The 22,503-nt window shown below is 50.6% G+C and overlaps 8 protein-coding genes across 8 annotated transcripts; 5 read left to right on the top strand and 3 right to left on the bottom strand.

The window, feature by feature from the left end:
• Window positions 1–745: 745 nt before the first annotated feature.
• N7496_011308 (MutS family protein MSH5) lies at window positions 746–4,440 on the bottom strand (the record flags this gene model as incomplete). The annotated part of the gene is made up of 17 exons (XM_056704221.1): window positions 746–850; window positions 913–1,051; window positions 1,107–1,145; window positions 1,198–1,399; window positions 1,463–1,574; window positions 1,635–1,716; window positions 1,771–1,805; window positions 1,858–2,032; window positions 2,086–2,175; window positions 2,228–2,324; window positions 2,384–2,738; window positions 2,788–2,847; window positions 2,899–2,976; window positions 3,027–3,426; window positions 3,491–3,866; window positions 3,921–4,016; window positions 4,071–4,440. 17 exons carry the CDS (start codon window positions 4,438–4,440, stop codon window positions 746–748), a joined length of 2,811 nt encoding a protein of 936 aa, XP_056550181.1.
• Window positions 4,441–4,733: 293 nt separating this feature from the next.
• hsp78 (chaperone ATPase HSP78) lies at window positions 4,734–7,127 on the bottom strand (the record flags this gene model as incomplete). The annotated part of the gene is made up of 1 exon (XM_056704220.1): window positions 4,734–7,127. The coding sequence occupies one exon, from the start codon at window positions 7,125–7,127 to the stop codon at window positions 4,734–4,736; it is 2,394 nt and encodes a 797-aa protein (XP_056550180.1).
• A 329-nt stretch (window positions 7,128–7,456) lies between these two features.
• Window positions 7,457–8,529, top strand: N7496_011306 (translation elongation factor 1 subunit beta; the record flags this gene model as incomplete). Its single annotated transcript, XM_056704219.1, has 4 exons — window positions 7,457–7,496; window positions 7,551–7,590; window positions 7,864–8,240; window positions 8,300–8,529. 4 exons carry the CDS (start codon window positions 7,457–7,459, stop codon window positions 8,527–8,529), a joined length of 687 nt encoding a protein of 228 aa, XP_056550179.1.
• An 891-nt stretch (window positions 8,530–9,420) lies between these two features.
• On the top strand, window positions 9,421–10,007 carry N7496_011305 (membrane magnesium transporter family protein; the record flags this gene model as incomplete). Its single annotated transcript, XM_056704218.1, has 3 exons — window positions 9,421–9,476; window positions 9,555–9,804; window positions 9,948–10,007. The coding sequence occupies 3 exons, from the start codon at window positions 9,421–9,423 to the stop codon at window positions 10,005–10,007; spliced, it is 366 nt and encodes a 121-aa protein (XP_056550178.1).
• A 3,203-nt stretch (window positions 10,008–13,210) lies between these two features.
• N7496_011304 (uncharacterized protein) lies at window positions 13,211–13,781 on the top strand (the record flags this gene model as incomplete). Its single annotated transcript, XM_056704217.1, has 2 exons — window positions 13,211–13,291; window positions 13,380–13,781. Coding segments are annotated over 2 exons (483 nt in total), but the record flags the coding sequence as incomplete, so codon positions are not given.
• A 1,287-nt stretch (window positions 13,782–15,068) lies between these two features.
• On the top strand, window positions 15,069–16,597 carry N7496_011303 (putative ubiquitin conjugating enzyme E2; the record flags this gene model as incomplete). The annotated part of the gene is made up of 3 exons (XM_056704216.1): window positions 15,069–15,071; window positions 15,164–15,502; window positions 15,608–16,597. 3 exons carry the CDS (start codon window positions 15,069–15,071, stop codon window positions 16,595–16,597), a joined length of 1,332 nt encoding a protein of 443 aa, XP_056550176.1.
• A 258-nt stretch (window positions 16,598–16,855) lies between these two features.
• N7496_011302 (D-mandelate dehydrogenase-like dehydrogenase) lies at window positions 16,856–17,887 on the bottom strand (the record flags this gene model as incomplete). The annotated part of the gene is made up of 1 exon (XM_056704215.1): window positions 16,856–17,887. The coding sequence occupies one exon, from the start codon at window positions 17,885–17,887 to the stop codon at window positions 16,856–16,858; it is 1,032 nt and encodes a 343-aa protein (XP_056550175.1).
• A 463-nt stretch (window positions 17,888–18,350) lies between these two features.
• On the top strand, window positions 18,351–22,434 carry N7496_011301 (uncharacterized protein; the record flags this gene model as incomplete). Its single annotated transcript, XM_056704214.1, has 3 exons — window positions 18,351–19,326; window positions 19,402–21,536; window positions 21,601–22,434. 3 exons carry the CDS (start codon window positions 18,351–18,353, stop codon window positions 22,432–22,434), a joined length of 3,945 nt encoding a protein of 1,314 aa, XP_056550174.1.
• Window positions 22,435–22,503: the final 69 nt, after the last annotated feature.

The following is a 22,503-nucleotide window of genomic DNA, read 5'->3' as shown; positions in this document are numbered from 1 at the left end:
TGAGTCATGTGACAATACTATATAGTATTTTTAAGAACCTTAGAATTTAGGTATTAAGGTATCCCTACTATCCCTACTACCTCTATAGTTAGTTAGTAGATTAGTTAGTAGATTAGTTAGTAGATTAGTTAGTCGATTAGTTAGTCGATTTACTACTATCCCTTCTACTTTAACTACTATACTTCTACTACTTAGCGAAAGTAAAGCGACTAGCATAACTAGGGGGGTTCTAAGGAGGGGGGGGGGCGTCCCCCCCCCTAGGCTATACTAGCGTAGCGAATAGGGGGTTTAGAGGGAGTCCCCTTCTTAACGTCGTTAAATAAAGAAGATTAAGCTGCTTAGTGACGCAGTTATTCTGCTAGACCTACCCGGAACGGGTCCCTAGGCGCGCAGATCGCTTGTAAGATCTAGATGGGGGGATAGGGACACTATTCCAGAGGGTAAGACGATAGATTGAACCTCAACTTGACCTAGTTATCCATATGAACCATACTTGGCGGAGGTAAGATACATGAAGATAAGAAAAGAGAGCGAGGATTGAGCCGCCCTCATTGGGATCCCAGCCCACAATTCCACAGAGATACATCAGGTGTAGAAGTCTGGGGTAAGCTGGAGTGATCAGTTGAGCACCTGCTTCAAGTCTTTGTCTCTAGCGTATGCTAATCAAATCCGGATGATGACGGCGTGTCTGAGCACCGATAAGATATTTCAAAAAGAGTCATTCTCCTCCTCGAGGTGCGATCTCTCACGCCGGCGTCATAAATAATGCCTCGAGTGCTGTTTTGGTATCTTGTCCCGATTCGTCATCTTTCGAGAGGTCGAGCTCCAGGAAATTTCTGGCGAGGAGATTCTACCATTTCGAATCAATCAGTCCATGATCACTACTTGACTTTCAGAAAGCCACATTCCTACCGCTTCTTGAAGGTTCTGAATCTCCTCGGGGGATAAAACTGCACATGCAGCGATCAAGTTCTCGCCTCGGGCTGCTAGTAATGCAATCTCATTCGCGCGAGCAACGATAGCCGCATCGATTCCGTTGATTGCAGCGCAACTATGTCGTTGTCAGCCAATCCCATCTTAGCACAGAGGATGAAAGCGAGTCATACATAGTGCCGTAACTCTTGTTGCTTCGACCAAGACGAAAGCTGTGGTGTCTGTATTAGCTGGGTTACGACGAAATTGAACGGGGGAACAAACTTGTAAAGATATGTGACCTGGTCTTCCACCTCTCGTGACTCCTCGCAGACTTTAACCTCCATGTGGCCCAGTTGAAGTTCAGGTCGAAGTGGGAGGAAGTCATTCTCGAATATCTCGTGGAAGTGTGTGGCTGCGATCACCTTTGGAGGGTCCTCGAGACTGAGTAAATGCTCGAGGACACCACAAGCGAGTCCAATACCATCTGAATTCATTAGCCTAGAGACTTTATGCGCAATCTATTGAGAATTATCAAGACAGTTTGTACCGCTCTCATTTGTTCCTTTCCCGAACTCATCAATGAGGACCAGGCTTCGGCCAGTCACTTGTCTCAGGCAAAGTGAGATTTGCTGCAGATCGCTCATGAAGGTACTTTGTATCTAAAAGCAAATTAGTTTCTCCTTTACTAGAGCCCAGATGTGACATTTCAAACAACATACCTTTGACACACTTTCCTGGGTATTGATCTTCGTCAGGATCTTATCGGTGATTCCCAACTCTGCACTCTCTGCAGGCACAAAGCTATGGCGGCTTAGTTCAATTCAGTGGGTTGGGGAGAACTTGGACTTGACGTACCTCCCGATCTGCGCCAGATAGACGATAAGAGCAACCTGGAAAACGGTTAAATGATAGTCCAAGGCTACCATCAAGACTGCCACTCACCTGCTTCATGTAAACACTTTTGCCAGAGTAGTTTGGACCGGTCAGTAATAGCATGCTGGGAGCCGGGGTCACCTGTGACGATGCAGTTGAATTGTCTGCCTGGGTTTGGCGTCCACCCATGAGCAGAGAATTGTTTGGAACATATGAAGACACCGTCAACTCTTGCAGTATGTGACTGCAATGTGTTAGAACCAAGAAAATCCTAATGAAATGAGTGAGTCCTCCTACCGGCCTCCTTTGATCCTGACAACATTCTCGAGTACCATTCGTGGTCGACTCAACTTATAAAAGCTAGCTGCCTGTGTGAGAGCAAGGAGGCTATTTGCTGGTCAGTATTAGATGATAACATACTCCCCGGAGCAGGAAATACCTGTCGAGCTCTCCGCAGACATCGGACGCCTCCACGAGCACGTTCTCATATTGGAGAATCCTCTGAGCCATATCGTAAACGATCTCAATCTCTTTCTCTGGAGAATACATGTCACTCAGATACCGCTCTTTCCCATTGACTAAACCGAATTCTTACCGCATATAAGCCCATAGATATCTCCCAGTTTGTCATCGAGCTCCCGCATTCGAAAGTCTTTGAAATACGCTCGCGTCTCTGTGATGAACACCAGCTCCCAGTCTTCACCAGAACCAGAGTAGGCTGCCTGGCCTCGATCATTGAGTGGGATAGCGATGTTGAATCCGAGTTGCGGAAAGTAGATAACGTTCACATCGATGTCCAGCTGCTCCGGAATCGTCGTGGCAATGTCGATGGCGACATTTTTGAGAAGACTGTTCAGACCATCGTATCGATCTTTCATTCTATCAAGCTCTCGATCAAGACCCTGCTTAACGACGGTTCTGCCTTGCTCTTCTGAGTTGTCAATGTCGACCTACACAGGTTAGTCTTTGGTTCGGGATAATTAGGTAGTGGATTCCTACTATCTCTTGGATCATCCGTCCCACGCGATAGAGTTGTGCTGCCTCAAACACTTGGAGAGCCTACACTTTGTCAGTTTTTCTACCCTCAAAACTTGGCACTGGATCTTCAACCTTTGTCTGCAAGGGCAAGATGTTGGCACCCGAGACCTCCCGAAGAGCATCATGAATGTCGATTGAGTAAAATGCAAACTAAAGCGCGGTGTCAGTAGTGGAGAATTATAGCGTGTGAGGATACATACAGCTAACAAGCTTGCCCACACGGTAGCTTTGAATCCCGTCATCTTCGCACTCCCAGTACTGATCCCTTTCCGCAGATTGATCATCACTGGCCGAAGATTCTTGATATTCTTTAGGCCCTTTGTAATCTTCTCCAGAGCCGCCAGATTATCGGGCCGGGAGAAGACCCCAATAAAATCATGTCGTTGTCGGATTGAGGAAATGTCCAGACTTGGGCGGAAAAAGATCTGTTTGAGTTTGGCTTTGCCTTGAGGGGTGTATGCGAATCGATGAAACAAGCCATATACCGAGAGACCCTCTTTTCCTGAGGCTGATTTGGTGCCGGGACCCTGATTGAACATGTTTGGGTGAGCCTCGGATTGTATGATCTGGAGTGACAAGAACGTGTTGCTACTGATCCACCTGATCGTGAGACAGAAGGTTAGCGAGAGGTACCATTGACGCCGTCAATCCTCCCATTGCTTACATGGAATCCTGGAGACTGAACATCTCCAAAGATTGAACCTTGAACGGACAGTCATCCAGGGGCCCTATTCGCGTAGCTGTCGCTCGACGCCTTTGTAGATGGGTAAGAACAGCACCCGCACATCCAATCGACACTGGGTTATCCATATCGACGGAGCTGGATACGTGCAAAAGTCTTCCCTCATGTAGTGAGAAGCCCATGTCTTCAGGATTGACCTCCTCTGGGCCAGTTAGGCCACTACTTGGGACAAAAAAACGGATCCGTTCCTCGTGAGACGATGACATGTCCAAGGCGACCAAACTGATTTGAGCGTTGGAGAAGCTGAATTCTTGGTTTGGGCGGACGTCCACCTGATAAGGTAAATAAGACGAGGAATCTACAGTAGTGAGTTAGCCTCCGTCGCTGTCCGCATAGGAGTGGTAGTCTCTACCATTGTCATGAGCCAGACTCTGCTCTCGGCCCCGTGCACTGGGGATCTCGACTCGGGAGGGCGTCAAAATGACCGTAGGCTTGATTTGAAGAATCACTAGTCGAGCAGTCAGTAGTTTGCGATATCTGGTATTGATTGGATTAAATGTACAGGCATCAATTGCTTCCATTCCTCCGGACCGACTGTCTCCAAGCAGGTATAGTTTCTCCTCCTCCGCAGAGTAGTAGGCACATCCCACCGTGCCGTAATCCTTCAGGTCAATGGCAGCAATGACATGGCCCAAATCATCCTCGCCAGAATCGTATTGCTGTGCCTCATTTGCAGTATCTGTTGTCTGATAAGGCGTTCGCAACTGTCTTGTTGCCGATGGTGCTGGCAGTGGGAACGAGCTCCTTGGGTTTGTAGATGCGCGGCTCGCTGCCCGAGTTGCATTGCGAGTCTTCGAGCCAGACGAACCTGGTGTGATGGGCGGATGTCGAAAGGCAGCTGATGAGCGGTACTTCTTTTGCGATGAACCCATTTTGTCGGATTGGGAGAAAATGCCGAGTATCAGAGGACAGGATGGGGTGTGGACAGAAGAGGCGACGTTGAGCAGGTCACGTTGTCGAGCCTCAAGACAGCACGATTACAAACTACAGTAGGAAGACCATGATATACATGGACGAGCTGCATTGCATTATTGTACAGTAGATTGGAGTTGCAATATTATACATAATGATGACAGGAGTGAGACACAATCTCGAATGCAATATAAATCAAACCCAAAAACACCAAGCTCATATGCCCTGATTAATACCGTTGAATGTTTCCGAATTATGCTTCTTCCTGCTTTCCTTCAGTCGTAACAACCAAGCCAGACTTGTCTTCATTGAGGGAGACACGGGCAGTCTGGCCAGAGGTGACCTCGCCACGGATGATCTTGTCGGCCAGCCGGTTTCCGATCTCCTTGGCGATCAACCGGTTGAGAGGGCGAGCACCGAACTTGGGATCGTATCCCTTCTCGCACAGCCAGTCTTTGATCTCGTTGTCTACCTCCAGGGTCATCCGGCGGCTGTCCAGACGTCCTTGAAGTTCCTTAAGTCTGATATCCACAATATCCCGCAGTGCTTCCTTCGAGAGCCGCTTGAAGATGATAAACTCGTCGATGCGGTTCAGGAATTCGGGAGGGTAGGCGCCCTGGACAACATCCAATACGGCCTTCTTGATGTCTGGTGAAAGCTCAGCACCACCAGTATCCTTGTAAGAGTGCAGCGGGTCGGCTCCGACCAGAATCTCAGCACCAAGGTTCGAAGTCAGGACAATCAGAGTGTTCCTGAAATCAACCTTGTGGCCCTGTGCATCAGTAAGGAAGCCTTCATCAAGGACCTGCAACAGCAGAGCCGAGATATCCCGATGAGCCTTTTCAAATTCATCGAACAGGAGAACAGCATATGGTTTGCGTCGCACTGCTTCGGTGAGCTGGCCAGCATCGTCGTATCCGACATATCCAGCGGGGGAACCGATCAGGCGACTGATGGTGTGTTTCTCTTGGAACTCGCTCATATCGAATCGCACAACTGCAGTCTCAGTGGAGAAGAGGAACTCGGCCATTTTCTTGCAGAGCTCAGTTTTACCCACACCCGTTGGACCAAGGAACATGAATGAAGCCAATGGCCGGTTTTCGCCACTAAGGCCAGCTCTCTGCATGCGCACCGCGTTGGCCACGGCAGAGAGCGCTTCATCTTGTCCACGGACTGATTGCCGGAGAGTATCCTCCATGTGAATCAGCTTCTCGACTTCCCCTGCCATCAGTTTGTTGACGGGAATGCCAGTTGTTCGGGACACAACATTGCCAATGTCGTCAGCGGTCACGGAATCATGGATGAGGCTTTGCTTTTCAGCCTCCTGCTCTGATCCCTCTTTGGGCAATTTGGCTTCCATGGCGGGAATGGTCGAATATCTGAGCTCGCCAGCTTTTGCGAAGTTGCCTTCACGCTGGGCTTGCTCGAGTTCGAAGCGAGCGCGTTCCAGATCCTCCTTGGTACGCTTGATTGTATCAATCTCGGCCTTTTCCTTCTCCCAAACCTCGGTCAACTTGCCAACCTCATCCTGCTTGGTCTTCAAGTCTTCCTGGAGCTTGTCGCGACGTTCGCGGCTACTCACGTCAGTCTCTTTGCGAAGGGACTCGAGCTCAATTTGAATTGTAGTGATATCGCGCTCCAGCTCGCGAATCGCGTCGGGCTTGGATTCTTGCTGCAGACGGAGGGCCGATGCGGCTTCGTCGACCAGATCAATGGCCTTGTCGGGGAGGAAACGATCGGTGATATAACGATTGCTGTAGGTAGCAGCGGCGACCAAGGCACCATCGGTGATTCGGACACCGTGATGGACTTCGTATTTGTTCTTGATTCCGCGGAGGATGGAGATGGTGGAGGCAACGGACGGTTCACCGACCAGGATGGGCTGGAATCGGCGAGCCAGCGCAACATCCTTCTCGATCAGTCGGTACTCGTTGAGAGTCGTAGCACCGCAGCATTGAAGCTCACCCCGGGACAGAGCAGGCTTGAGCAGATTGCTAGCGTCGATACTGCCCTCAGCCTTGCCCAGTCCTAGCAGTGTGTGCAGCTCGTCGATGAAGAGAATGACCTTGCCTTCGGCGTCTTCCACCTCCTTCAGGACGGACTTCAGACGCTCCTCGAAGTCACCGCGGAACTTGGCACCCGCGATCAGAGATCCCAAGTCGAGGCTAATCACGCGCTTGTTCTTGATGCTTTCGGGGACATCTCCTTGCACGATACGCTGCGCCAGACCTTCCAACACGGCAGTCTTACCAGTACCAGCTGCACCAATCAAGACAGGGTTGTTTTTGGTTCGTCGAGACAGAATCTGGATTGTGCGATGAATCTCTGCGTCTCTGCCAATAACTGGGTCCAGCTTTCCAGCTTTCGCCTTCTCCGTCAAATCCACACCGAATTGTTCCAGCGCAGGCTTCTCAGCCTCCGGGCTCATGTTCATGCGGTGAGTACCGCCCGGAGGGTGTGGTCGACCATTAGCATAGTGGCGAACCGAGATGGCCGAAGTAGGTCTCGCAGTAGGTGTTAGGAGCGGTGCCGCAGTCCGAGAGAGTAACGACGAGCGCGTAGTCGTAGAGAGTAGTCGGGAGGAAGTAGGTAAGGTAGGTGTGCGCAGCAGCCGAGTGCGCGAGTTGAGAGCGATTCGGGCCGCCATAATTATGATGACGATGTGTACAGGCGGGAAGGACCCTCCGTCGGGTAGACGCTGGTCGCAGCTTTAATAGCTGCACCGGCGGGCTCATCGCGATGCTTCTCGAAAGCTCCACCACGAAGACTCTCAGTGGTTCCCCAGCGGCGGCAGCTCCGCAGCAACTGGACCAAGCTCCGTCACGACTCGAGTCACGTGGTATGCTGGCGCCCAATTTAAACGGGAAAAAAAAACCTTTACCCCTCGGTCTCCCTCCCACTTTGTTTTCTTCCTTTCCCCCCTTTTCCTCTCTACCAACCACTTCACCCCCAAAAATCACATAAACCACATTCACAATGGGTTTCACCGACTTCGTCTCTGATGCCGGCCTGACTCGTAGGCATTCCCTCGCCATTATCTCCTGAGCTCATGGACTGACTGTTGCCTCAGTGGCCAACAACTACCTGGCCACCCGCAGCTACATCGTTGGGTAAGAGATTTCCGCCCTCTGTTATTGTTTGATGGTATTTTGCTTCTTCTTTTTTCTTTTGTGTTCAACTCACTCAGTGTTGTGCCTTGATCCCCCCCTTGCTGTTATGATGAGAAAAAATTGGTCCGTGTTTAGGAGGCGGCTTAAGACCCCGCTGTGTGACTACATCCAATTGCGAGCAATCGCGTCTCTGATCTTTATTGCAATCTTGATAATCTTGTCTTGTCATGGAACTTGCCGTCGGGGACATTATATACTGACTGTTCTCGATAGCGATGCCCCCAGCCAGGCCGATGTTGTGACCTTCAAGGCCTTCAGCGCCGGCCCCGACGCTGCCAAGTTCCCCCACGTTGCCCGCTGGTACAAGCACATCGCCTCTTACGAGAGCGAGTTCTCCACCCTCCCCGGTGACTCCTCCAAGGCCTTCACTGCCTACGGCCCCGAGTCCACCGAGCTCCCCTCCAACCCCAAGGACAAGCCCGAGGAGGACGAGGAGGAGGAGGACCTCTTCGGTTCCGACTCTGAGGAGGAGGATGCCGATGTCGTTGCTGAGCGCAACAAGCGTCTCGAGGAGTACAAGGCCAAGAAGGCCGCCAAGGGCCCCAAGCCCGCTGCTAAGTCTCTGGTGACCCTCGAGGTCAAGCCCTGGGGTATGAGTTTTCACCGAATTTGTTTTTACAATGGCCCTAATACTAACTTACTCGCGCAGACGATGAGACCGACCTCAAGGTCATGGAGGAGAACGTCCGTGCCATCGAGATGGACGGTCTCGTCTGGGGTGCCTCCAAGCTGGTCGCCGTCGGCTTCGGTATCAAGAAGCTCCAGATCAACCTGGTCGTCGAGGACGAGAAGGTCTCCACCGATGCTCTCCAGGCTCAGATCGAGGAGGATGAGGACCACGTCCAGTCCACCGACATTGCTGCCATGCAGAAGCTGTAAATGATGTCCATTCTGCAATGTGGCAATGGCGTGATGATGGAATTTTTGATGTCTTAGGAACCCCCAAATAGTAACGAACCTAGAATCCAGTCTGATAATGGCTGGTCTGATGAAAAAATTAAAAATTTTCATGACCAATTGTTTTTTCTCCATTTATTGAACCTAGCTATAAGGTTTTTCTTTGCTGAGATCGTCCAAGATGACAGCTGTAAGGTTGGGCCATTGTGCCACGATGGCGGGGTAGAGATTTTTTTCTAGCAGGTTCCGGCGCGGGGCTACCCTGATGGCAACCCTTCGCGTCCGTTCCCATAGCAATTTGGTGGGTATGGAGTTCATCGTGATCGATCATGGGGGTTAATTATGATAATTGAGGTACTCCTAGTCCAAATTGTCTCGAAGTATATATCATCTACATCACTAGGTTAAGGTCGATCCCAGCAGATCACTGTAGGTAAGATATATATTCTGAGCATAACGGCCATTGTTCGATCGCTGGCAGTGCTAAACAGGATGACAAGAGCTTTCGGTTACAGTACAAGGAAAATCCAAGTAATACTACTGAATGGAGCATGCCAGTTATCAACAAGGTGTTTTATTATTCCCGTAGCAGTGCCTGGAAGGTCTTGACTGGATAGCTCGACTCCAGCTTTCCCCAGGCCCGAAATGCACATGATTAGGTAATCACACCGCGGACAATCCAGAGACCGTCCGGACTCCCATGAAGAGCGATCCGGGACCCCAGGTCTACATCTCCACAGCTATTGATCAATCCCTTGGCCTATCCTGCCATCTTCATCTTTATCTTTAATTGACTGCAGGATCCAAAACCTGTCCACCCCCCGGATACGTCACTGCTTCGCAACACCCTCCCAAATTGACCACCTCACCACCATGAGCTTCCTCTCGCGCCTCGTCACACTGTTCGGCCTGGTCCTGCTGGCCCACGCGTACGTTTCCCTCTACGACTGGTAACCCCTAAACTTTTGTCTGGAGATGGATAAGCTAACAAGCTGTTGAACCTGCAGAGGCTACTCCGCCCACGAACACACCGTGCTCTTCAGCAACGCCCGCCTCTCCTCCTCCACCGCCCTCCCGCAAGATATCATCGTCGAGGTCCTGGTTGCCGTCGTCATTGTCTCCGTTGGACTGGTTCTTGGTGCGGAGAAGCTGAAGCCGATTAGCTGGCGCGACTGGGCGGGTGAGATTGAGCGGGAAGGAGGTGCTCGGAACCCGTATCTGAGCTTGGAGGAACGCCATGGGTTCTGGGATATCCGGGTAAGATATGCCTCTTCCTTTTCTTCTCTTGCTAAAGTCTCTTCTGTTGTTGTTCCATGCCTTCTTGGACTGGCAATTGCACCTGATGTCGACATCACACAGTATTCTATGATGAGCAATGCTAACTCGACTCTACTTGATAGGCTAAGCGGAAGGAGTTTGCGGATTGGATTCGGGAAAAGGATGTGGTGAACAAGCAGTGATTATGGCGATAGAGGTGTCATAATGCTGCGGATGTACCGTGGCGTCGCATTTTTGTATTATAGACATTACTATTTCTGTGAGGGAGCCTCAATCGATACTTTCCGCGCTGGGAACTGTCGCTGCTGATCAGTATATATGGCAATCTTTTAACCTCGCCCGCTCTGTCCGTTCTGTCCCCTGATCAATGGCGCTATCGATGGAGACTTGCTGGTTTGTACGGGGCCGTGTATACCTCCTCGGTCTGCACTGCAGCTGTTGCATCAGCCGACGTATTCAATGGGCCGAGCGGTGATCTTGCAACTCTTGGAGGTGACCCGTAGACAGTCGAGACCGGTGGCCACATCTGATATTGACAGTCTGCATGTGATCAACAACATAATAGCTATTATTGCAACACGTCGCGAAATGGCACCATTCAGCGGCATCGATCGCCGTCCGTGGCAAGCATTGGGAGGAAATAAAGATCTGCCGGCAAGCAAGGATCATGCGTCGACGGCTAACGGGGCGAATCACGCCTCGCAGCTTAATGCATTGCTTATTTCTTTGAGCTTTGTTCGTTTCTCTTTGCCGTAGCTCCTTGTGCAATATGTAATGTGCTAACTATAGCATATAGAAGAAGCTCGGGCATATGATGGCTAGGATCTTCTAGAGTAGTCACTCATATGAATTGTAGGACTGAAGAGCTATGGCCTTGCCTACTACAGCTTATACACACATTGTATGTATATACTCTCTTTGCTACGGTATCCATCCCCCGTCTCACCAAGCTAAGCACAATATACGCGTTCTGCGTCGCACAGACAGCAGGCCAGACGACGGACCGTTTCTACCACGATGCACTCAAGCTTAGAACTCGTTGTGCCCTGCAGGGACTAGGAAGCGACTGCGAAGTACCCCGTACGAAGTGCATCATGGATTTCGAGTCCACCGCGGGGATTCACAATGTTCCAGTTTGCGACGCCTCGTCCACATCGGAATTTGTGGCGAAACCGCAGGGACGGGGTTGGCGAGAGTTTTGTAGCTGTTGTTGTCTTGTTTCCTGGAGCCGAGTCTTGGCTTCTGAGAGCATGAAGGTATTCAATATAGAGGGTAGAAATGTAGCTATATAATCATTATGCGGGCGACAGGGTGTACATAGTCTGTAAAGAGGGTCTACGAAGTATGGAGGACATGCCGTAGTATGCTTTCCCTAGCATTAGGTCCATGTCCATGTCCCACACAATCCATCTCGAGGTAAGGAAATGGGCTGACAAGACGGATCTTTCCCGTGAGAAGAGATCCACTTCATTCCGTGTGATCTGGTAATGTAGGCCTAGGCCAGAGAACTGTTCCCGGCACTTGTTTATGATTTCTCATGACTGTTACTATTCTTGTTGATTCTGACCCGTGGATGCGATGAGGAGTAGGTTCAGTACCAGAGGGGACCTTGCATATGTACGGCGTGTATTTTAGTTTTGGGGCTACATCAAAGCACACAGTACAAGGTTTGTATACTCGGGTACGAACCAAAACACAATAAGAGCCAAAATGGCACCATTGAAACCCAACACCGAAACGATCTGTCCTAGGTGCATTGCCTTGCAGAGGCCTGACTCCTCATTATCCATTCCGTCACGACTCACGACTCACCATAGCCACTCCGAGTATAGTGATAGGCAACTAATCATAGCCGGCAAAGTTGATGTCTCACCTTGTCGGGCGATCCGCGTCCCAAGCTAGTCTTAGTGTTGCGTTCTTGGCGGTCTCACCCGATACGCCACGTCGAACGGCACCGCTGCCTTGGAAACGGCCATTGGGGAAACCAGATCCGAGAGTGACAAGGATAATGTGAAAAGCAACCTGGCTGTAAAGAGACGAGAAACAAAGAGAAGATAAAAAAAGGCAATTGATGGCATGGTGGTAGCCAGGAAGTTTGGTTGTTCTTATGACTTCGGCAACTCGACAAGGGACTGCGTAGGCCGCCACGCGGTCCGCCAAGGGAAAAGGTCGATCCGCCCATTTCTGTTTTTCCCCAGGCGTGGATTTGGTGCTAGCCGAGTGGACTCGATGTAGACTTTCGGCGCCTCGCGCCGAAGTGTACAGAAGATAGTCTCCTCCACACTCCAAAGGGTATACATTCGCGAGGTGTTTGCAGCCTGGAACCATGGACTCTTCTGCATGTACTGTACTCTGCACTGTACGTAGTACTTGAGGCTGTTTTATTTAATACGAATGCTTCATACATGCTAAGCTTACTATGCTTATGATCTCTCGACTATCCTATCTCACCTCCTATTATTTCTATGTACGTACTCCGTACTACCACTTCTACTATCAATAGTGGACATGTAATTATGTATCATCCCTGCTCTTCTTCAGGGGGAAAGAAGCAAAGACGGGATGCTCCAAGGACGGCCTTGGAGCTGGACCCTCTCTTAATTAAGTCCCCATCAATTGACCAAATACTTGTTTCGTATGATATGGCCACGCCCTGTACGTAGGAGGCTCCGAATGGCCGTGCGTTGTAATAAAATGACAGGGTGTGTGGACCCGGTAGGATACTAAACTTGAGAATCAAAAATGGAAGAGTCGGAGAACGAGACTGTTTTTTCATTCACCTAGGCTGGCGTATTTAGAATCAAGGCATCACTGTAAGTATCAATCTACTCTGTAAAGTATATCTAAGGATATAATAATATAACTATGACTGTACCGTACGTAACGAGGACAAGCAAAACAGCTTACGACAGCGTTGCTGCATGGCAGCCAGCCGGTGTGACCCCGGAGACTCACGAAAATAGAAACCGTCGCCAGACCTTGCAGATCTAACGCCGCTAAAATCGATTCCTGCCCAGACAGACCCACTGTTTTCGTCGATTTTCTCCTCTTTTCCAATCATTTCCACTTATTTTCTTCCCGTTAGCTGGTCCTATTGGCTAGCATTCAGCCCTGATGGCTGAGGATGGCTGATGGCGTGTCAGTGCTTGTGTACGGACCACAACTGGAGGAGGATCCAAACAGATATAAGACAAGCCTCCTAGTTCCCCCCATCTTCCCTGTTTCCAGTATATTTTCTTGTTTTGTTTCCCTAGACAACCAGCCTCTTTAATTAATATCCCGCCGACGCTCGCTTTGCTCGCCGTGACTTTCGTTTCTTCTCTCTACCTCCGCATCTCCATAACATCTCTATCCAAGTAATCTTTACTCAACCAACACCATCAAAATGCGTGCCTCCTTCACCGTCGCCTCCCTCTCGGCCCTGGCTATGGGTGCCATCGCCGCCGACTCCTCCAGCTCCAGCGAGGTACGTATGATTCCATCCTATGAGACCTAGGATTGATCATTGGAAATGCCCTCCGCTGCCCAACAGATACTAACTCTCATGGTAATAGGGCAACCCTGCCACCCAATACCTGACCGAGACCAACTCCCTCGGCGTTGTCACCGGCCAGCCCTCCGTCGTCACCTCCCAGCCCTCGGTCGTGACCTCGCAGCAGGCCGCTGCTTCTATCCCCGCTGGCCTGTCCTCCCCCGTGGTTACTCCTGCCACCAACAGTGCCACCTCTAGCGGCAGCGCTTCTGCCTCCAGCGGCTTCACCTCTTCTGCCAAGACCACTGGCACTGCCACTGGAACCAGCACCTCCACCGAGACTGGCTCGTCTTCCTCTTCCTCGGGCTCTTCCTCGGGCTCCTCCTCCAGCACTGCCTCCAGCTCCTCCTCCACCGGTGGTGCTGCCATGGCCACTGCTGGCCCCATGGGTCTGGCCGGTCTGGCTGCCCTGGCTGCTTTCGCTCTGTAAGCAGCTTAACAAGTTAACCACGCTGGGTGACTCTTTGATCTTCTCCTGGTGCTAAGAATCCATTTTCCTGCAAATACTTTGACATGGATTCCATGCTCAGCGAAGAGAGAGAATAGTCATGAGGAGTATGCGGGCTTGCCAATTCTTTTCAAGATTGGGCAGTCCATGGGACGAGGGACATGAAAATGCTAGCCAAGGTTTTTGTTTCTGCTTCGCGCTTAATATTCGGGGATCTCTGTAATTTGGCCCATCTCTTTTGGGGTCCAATATGTATTTGCTTTTATCTGCTTCGTCAATCGGACAGCATACCCATGGCGCATCCGTTTACCCCATTTATCATTACATTTTTTTTTATTTCACATCCTGTTCCTGATCATGATTAGCTAGGCTTAATTCTTTTGGTAAATATAAGGTCGGACAGACTGACACTCCTCGAATACTCGATTTCACATGTTGATTGTCAAGAACGAATGGTCAAGAGACGTTGACAAGGTCGTCATCCATCAATTAATGTAGGAACAGCAAGAAATATGCATGCTGGTCTGCTGGCCTTAGGTCTCTACATGGAGCTACGAATTTCAATTTACTTCAGCATGTGATCTGGGCTCTTAACACAAGTTGCTCTAATCGGGGTCACTTATTAGATCCAATGGCTCTTAAAGGCCTATCATATATACTATATCAAGATCCAATATGATCACCATTAGTAGTGGTCTCATTGAGCTTGAATGGTAGGTATGCTATGCGCGGCCTGGAGTGTAGCCTGTCCAAGCTTTGCTAAGACGCATGGATGATTGTTAAAAGCTAGTGTCTATAGTTGCAGATGTTTACAAATGGCGTTTCTTAAAGCTTTTGTCAACCGGACAACACAGAGCTATCTCGCTCCACTACATAGTCCTAATATTATCGGTTAGTTTGCCGTCCAGCTAGAAGTCTGAATATCGTGACCAGAAAAAAAGTCTAGGGAGATACGCGTTAACTGCCTCTCTTTTGGTATTTTGAGGTAGATTTCGAATCACCTCCTAGCTTATATTTCAAATTATGATCAACACCCCCTAGCGTTTAGGTAGGGAGTAGACTATCATACAATTATCAAGCTGCACAATGCTGACGCGAAAACACCAAATTAGGAAATGTAATTAGTAGACGCGCTCGCGTCACAACGCGTCACCGCCTCACCGCTTCGGGATTAGCGGATCCAAACAACCCGTCGACGAAGTAACCAACTGTTTTGCTTTGCTTTGAGCTACTCCACCATCATCACCATCACAACCTGCCATCATGGTAAGTCCCAGATCTGGATCTCTATCCATCCTGGCCACTGCGAAGTATCAAGAGCGCAAGTAAGGCTTCATAGTACTGACACTACCGTGTAGGTCTCCAACTTGCGCCGGTTGGCTGCAGACCATGCTGCCCTCCATGGTGATAAGCTTCCCCCGTACTACCTCTTCCCACCGGGTGATGGGCGCTTCGCCGCTGCGGATGACTTGACCCAATTGAATGTGCTCATCACAGGCCCACGAGGCACTCCGTATGCGGATGGCTTGTGGCGACTGCATTTGAAGATGCCAGAGGATTATCCCAATAGACCACCCAAGGCTACCTTCCGCACCAAAATCTGGCACCCGAATGTGGAGGAGCACACGGGCGCAGTCTGTGTGGATACCCTCAAGAAGGACTGGCAGTCTAACCTGACTCTGCGCGACGTTCTCGTTGTAAGTCTTGCAATCTCAAAAGTCTCACCTTCCCCGGGCTTTTCCCTAGACCAGATAGAACGTTCCGGATCACTTTAGCTAACCCCGTCTTCCCTCTCGTCATAGACCATCTCCTGCCTTCTCATTCATCCCAACCCAGACTCGGCCCTCAACGCAACTGCCGGAACGCTCCTCAGAGAGGACTATGATGAATTTGCCCACCAAGCCAAGCTGAGGACCTCGATCCATGCGCCGATTCCAGCTACTCTGCAAGGTGCTGTGAAAGAAGCCAAGTATCGAGGCGAAGATCCTGGCTCGATTCCATCCGACACGGACGATTCGCAAAACCCTCGCCCAAGAAAACAGCCGCGTCTGCAGTCGAGCATCCCCAAGAAGACAGTCCGCAGAATGAACCAGCCAGATAGCCATCTGGCACATGCTGTCGCTGAGCCCTCTCAGTCTACACTACCAGAGAACAACGAGAACGATGATGCTATGGTCGACAGCGATAATGAGAGCCTTGCTAATTCATCCAAGGAGAACGACCCTTCTCTCTCTCCCACCCCGGTCGAGACCCCACCTCTCAGCCCGCGCAAAAACGCACTCGGCAAGCGCCCACTCTCTATCATCTCCACCTCATATCCCGATGACCCTGATGCGGATTTGATGGCTGTCGACTCGGACTCTGAGGAAGAACCCCCTCAGATGTCTCCCTCGGACCGAAACATTACCGCCAATTTCATCCATTCGCGGCAATCTCCCTCCCCGAAGCGCAAGTCCTCCAAGCTCACCTTGAGCAAGGGAAGCAACACCCCTTTCCGCTTGCGTGAGGATGTCCAGATCTACGAGGATGTCCCGGACCGAACTAGATACAACGGAAAGGAGAACCGTGAATCTGGCTTTGTGGGCTTAAAGGAGAGACCCGAGATGCAAGCTGCGATACCTGGCAATAGCGTCAGTTCCCTGACCTCAGGACAGAATCCGACTCTCCCTGCCCCCTCGACCTCTCCCTTGAAGGGCAAACAGCCTTCCAAGGTTACCAAAAAGGTCGGTGGAGGTGCACGCAAGGCTACCGGGACCAAGCCAAAGGCCCGGATTGGTGTACGCAGACTGTAATTGGTCCGATCACTGCAATTTCTCCGTTTCATTTGCTTTTTGATGTTTGTGCATTTGGGTTTCCATTTTGATGCCATATGATACCCCCTACTTTACGATTGATAGAAACGGAGTGTTTGGAGTACGCGAATATGGGGCAATGCAATTTATCTGATTTTGAATTGAAGAGATCTTGACTGCAATTCGCTTCCTTTTTCTAGGTACTTTGAAATTGTCTAATGTTTGTATTTGTTTCCCATATCCATATTTCTTAGCTTTTCACACTTGATTTACTGGTGTCTCCGGCTTGCCACTCTCCAGGAAAGATTCGAGATTGCTCCAATTTCCTGCTTCAAAGTTGGCCCAACTCGTGTCCGAGCATACCGCAATATGTGGTAACAAAGTGACCATCCAGTTCTCCCTTAGCTTGTCATGGACTTTTGGCTCATTCTCATGAACATCAAGCCCGATCCCAACGACCTGGCCTGCTTCTAGCGCAGATACCAGAGCCTCTTCATCGATAATCTTTCCGCGAGCAATATTGACCACTCGAAGGCCGGTCTTTTTGGCGGCCCGGAACTCCCGTTGCGAGAGCAGATGATGCGTGCTTGGGGTATAAGGTGCGGCAACTACCACACAATCAACGACGGAGAGCATCTCGAGCAGATCCAGATAGTACTGAGCACCCCCCTTAAGCTTCGCCTCCGCATCAGGCTTTCTGCGTGGACCCTGATACGCAATTTTCATCCCCAGCGCAGCCTCGCATTTTTGCGCAATCGCAATCCCAATGTCGCCCATACCAATGACCCCCAACACCATACCAGCTGGATCAACAGCTTTGGTCCCAAGTTCTCGACTCTTCTGCCAATCAAACCGGGCACACCACTGTGCATAGCTCAGATATCGGAAGCTCTCCAGCACGAGAGATAGTCCCGTGTTGGCAACAGCCTCTGTACACGCATTGGGTGTATTGCAGTACCAGATCCCCCGCGCAGTTAATGCTTCGATATCGGCTGCATCATAGCCGTGTCCACTGCAGCAGATGAGTTTCAGGCTTGGAGGGTAGTGCACAATAGATTTGTTGGTGAAGACTAGGTGTGATGCATACGGTCCGGCTTTAAGCCAACCTGTTCGGATGATAGCGGTGATATTGCTGTATGTGCCACCAGGCTGCAGCCGATGAATGAACTCGTCGACAGACGAACAGTCATAGATCAGGAAGTTGACATTTTCTGAAAGGGCTTGCCGTCGGGGATGGTCGATGTGCTGAACGCTGGACTCAATTAGGAGGACGGAGGGCTTTTCGGCCATTATGGCTGTCTACACCAGCCGGGAGTGGATGGGCTTCTATTTGGATTTACGTACTGCCTACATATCCTACATTTCGGAGTGATCTATTGCTTCTTGAGAAGACATGCCCCCCGCAGAGTTATCGATGCTATCAGTCGGCATTGCAGTCCCGGCGTGCGGGGTCGCAATCGGTTTCGGGCTGCACTTGCCGATAGGCAATCTATTGCGACCGGCTGCGCGACCGACTTACCGAGTGGAGAGTGGAAGTCCAAAGCGGATTGGTAATGATGGACACAGATGCAGTCTGTCAATCTAGAATTGCGGAAGACGTGCTGTTGCCGGACGGATCATGCGGAGTACTCTCCGACCGTATCTTCCTGTCCCATGGAAGTTGAACTACTATAAACAGCTCAATCCCCTGGCTGATAGATTGATATCTAAACCACATTCATTCATTTACCTAGAGTCTTCATAACACAACACCATGTCACAGGCTGGCATTCGAATCGCCATCGACCGCGGTGGCACTTTCACAGACGCCTGGGCCCAAATCCCCGGCCACCATACTGATATCATCTTCAAAGTTCTTTCCGTATCACCCGATGAATACGATGATGCGCCTACAGAATGTATCCGACAAATCCTGGAGATTGCCAGTGGCAGAGTCATTCCCCGAGGTACACTTTTGGATCTCGAGCCTGTCGAGTCCATCCGAATGGGTACTACAGTTGCCACGAACGCATTACTCGAACGCAAAGGCGAGAGAGTCGCCCTGCTTATTACCAAGGGATTCCGTGATCTTCTCAAGATTGGAAACCAGGCTCGACCTAATATCTTCGATCTCTCAGTACAGCGGTTGACTCAACTATACGAGGCCGTGGTCGAGATTGACGAGAGAGTTACGATTGAAGGCTTTTCAGAGGATCCAGAGCCTAAGACGATCGACGTGGATTCTGACCCGGAGCTGCAGATTGGTCTGACAGGGGAAGTTGTCCGAGTACTACGCGCTCCAGATCTGGAAGCAGTTCGAAAAGACCTGCTTTCACTTTGGGACCGAGGCTATCGCTCTGTGGCCCTCGCACTTATGCACTCATATACGTTCCAAGAGCACGAGACTGCCGTCGCAAAGATTGCTCGGGAGCTTGGCTTCAGAGTTACAGTCTCGTCGGAACTACAAGCTATGGCGAAAATTGTGCCTCGCAGTCAGTCAGCCGTTGCTGATGCTTATCTCTCGCCTATGACTGAGAAGTACTTGGATGGATTTAGGAAGGGGTTCAAGGGCGGACTCGAAGATGATAATGCGAGAAAAGTCTTTGTCAATCAGTCTGATGGCGGATTGACCTCGATTGCGAATTTCTCTGGCCTTCGCGGCGTGCTAAGTGGACCAGCTGGCGGCGTGGTCGGCATGTCTCGAACGTGCTATGATGCAGAGGATGGAACGCCCGTTTTGGCGTTTGATAGTAAGTTGTGACACTTTAGAGACATGGGTTATCACAGGCCCCGATACAAGCCTCTCAATACTGACAAATATTTAGTGGGCGGTACTAGCACCGACGTGGCCAGGTTTGCCGGAACCCTGGAGCACATCTTTGAAAGCACTATTGCCCAAGTGACTATCCAGACTCCACAGCTTGACATCAACACAGTGGCCGCAGGAGGTGGATCGATGCTCTTCTGGGAGAATGGTCTGTTTAAAGTTGGCCCTCATAGCGCCGGAGCCCATCCTGGCCCAGCATGCTACGGGCGAGGCGGACCATTGACCGTGACGGACGCCAATTTCTTCCTCGGCCGTGTTATTCCCGAATACTTCCCGATGCCCCTTGACTTGAACGTCGTCAAAGAGAAATTTACGGCACTCACAGCAGTCATTAATGCCGAGAAAGATGGCTCGTCACAGCTCACGCCGGAGGAAGTGGCGGTGGGATTCCTCTCAATCGCGAATGCAACTATGACTCGCCCTATCCGAACGTTGAGTGAGGGCCGCGGATTTGAGACTGCTGCTCACAACCTTTGCTGCTTCGGTGGAGCTGGTGGACAGCACGCGGTTGCTATTGCGAGGGATCTTGGAATTCGCCGAGCGCTTATTCCTCGTTACTCGAGTATCTTATCCGCCTACGGAATGGCCCTTGCCGACGTGGTCGTTGAGAATCAAGAGCCCGATGCAACATCTTTCAACGTGGAAGTTATTCCCAGGCTCGAAGGGAGGTTTTCCAGACTTAAAGAGGCTGGTGTGGCAGGCCTCATTTCTCAGGGCTTCTCAGAGTCCCAGATTCGCCACGAGCTTTTCTTGAATATGCGTTATCAAGGAAGCGACACGGCACTGATGATTGCCAAGCCAGAGACCAACAACTTCGAGGACTTTGGAAATGCATTTGCCGCTCGTCATCAGCAGGAGTTTGGATTCACACAGCCGCGAGAGATTTTGATCGACGATGTTCGAGTGCGAAGTATCGGCAAGGGTATGGATGTGACCCTTTCAAGCCCATGCGCAGAACTTAAGAAGCTTGTCGATTCCCCTCCTTCCACCCCAATCCAGCCAGAGCGAAAGATTGAGGTCTACTTTGAACAGTGTGGTTGGGTTGAGGTTGGCCTTTACTCGCTCAAGGGCCTTTCACCTGGTACTCGCATCAGCGGTCCTGCTATGGTTATTGACAAGACTCAAACGATCATCGTCGACCCGGCTAGCGAAGCTATCATTCTACTAGAGCACGTTGTGATTGAGATCTCGGGAACGGAGAAGCCTGAGATTAGCACTGATGCCGTCGATCCCGTACAGCTCAGTGTCTTTGGTCACCGTTTCATGAGCGTTGCAGAGCAGATGGGACAGACCATGCAGAAGACCTCAATTTCAGTGAACATTAAGGAGAGGTTAGACTACTCTTGCGCTGTCTTTTCAGGAGATGGCAGTCTGGTGGCCAATGCACCTCATATTCCCGGCCATCTGGGTTCAATGAGCTATGCGATTGCTTATCAAGCTCGTCGTTACAAACCCGGCGAGTTGAAACCCGGTGATGTACTTCTGAGCAACCACCCTAGTGCGGGCGGCACCCATTTACCTGATTTGACCGTCACAACACCTGTATTTGACGATGACGAGAATCCCACAAAAGTCCTGTTCTTCGTCGCCAACAGAGGTCACCATGCAGACATTGGAGGCATCCAGCCAGGCTCCATGCCCCCACACTCCACAGAGCTCTGGCAAGAAGGAGCCGCTGTTGAATCCTTCAAGATCGTCAAGGAGGGCGAATTTGACGAACCGGGCTTGATCGAAGTTTTGGTCGATATCCCGGCGTCATACCCTGGTTCAAGTGGCACTCGCACTCTCCGCGATAATATCGCTGATCTCAAAGCTGCGATTGCTTCAAATAACAAGGGCATCCACCTGATCAAGTCATTGATCAAGGAATACACTTGGCCTGTGGTCCAATATTACATGCAGGCGATTCAAGACAATGCTAGCCAGTCTACACGCGATCTTCTCAAGGTTATTGCTCAGAAGTTCCAAGGGCAGCCCTTGGAAGCCATTGATTACATCGATGATGGAACCCCTCTGGCTCTGAAAATCACGATTGAGGAGAGTGGAGATGCGGTATTCGATTTCACCGGAACTGGGCCTGAGCACTTTGGTAACTTGAACTGCCCGCCAGCTATCATGTACTCTGGAATCATGGTAAGTTGAGACATGTTTCCACTCTAAAAATCTTCCTCATCAAAGATATCTGACACGCTTACAGTATTGCCTTCGATCAATGATCTCATCCGATATCCCACTCAACCAGGGCTGTCTCAAGCCCATCAAATTGATCTGCCCCCCTAATACCCTCCTATCTCCATCCCTCAAAGCAGCCACCGTGGGTTCTAATGTCGAGACGTCCCAAAGAATCGTGGACTTAATCTTCAAGGCATTCCGTGCAGCCGCGGCTTCGCAAGGAACCTGCAACAACTTGACTTTTGGCTACGGCGGCACTGACCCCGTTACCGGGGTAGTCACCAAGGGCTTTGGCTATTACGAGACAATCGCCGGCGGCTCTGGTGCCGGCGCAGACTGGGATGGCGAGAGCGGCGTTCACACGCACATCACCAACACCCGCATCTCAGACCCCGAGACCTTCGAACGACGCTATCCGGTTGTCCTTCACGAATTCTCTATTCGGAAGGGTAGCGGCGGTGCCGGTCGACACCGTGGTGGCGATGGGTGCATCCGCGACATTGAGTTCCGGTTACCAATGCAGGTATCAATCTTGTCAGAAAGGCGCGTGATTGCGCCCTACGGTATGGCTGGTGGTGAGGAGGGGAAGAGAGGTGTCAATATCTGGCTGAGGAAGTATCCTGATGGGACGAGTAGGTCTATTAGTATGGGTGGTAAGGCCACGACGCAGATGAGCGCTGGTGATCATATCATTGTCTACACACCTGGAGGTGGTGGCTATGGTAAGGACCCGAATATGAAGGAGGAACAGGTCTTGTCGGATATCTTCAAGATTAAAGACAAGTTTGTGCCTGGTTCGTCGGTCCTTCGGACACAAGGGAGTGTTTCGGAGAGAACTTCGACGGCTACTGGTAATTAATTCTAGCATTGTGGAGACTAGATATAGATTCATAGCATTCAATTCCGATGTTTTTCAATTCATTTCTTC

The sequence above is a fragment of the Penicillium cataractarum genome (genome assembly GCF_028827025.1).
Source record: "Penicillium cataractarum strain IBT 29864 chromosome Unknown utg000009l, whole genome shotgun sequence".
In the NCBI taxonomy this organism is placed as follows: domain Eukaryota; kingdom Fungi; phylum Ascomycota; class Eurotiomycetes; order Eurotiales; family Aspergillaceae; genus Penicillium; species Penicillium cataractarum.
This window is presented reverse-complemented; position numbering and strand designations above follow the sequence as displayed.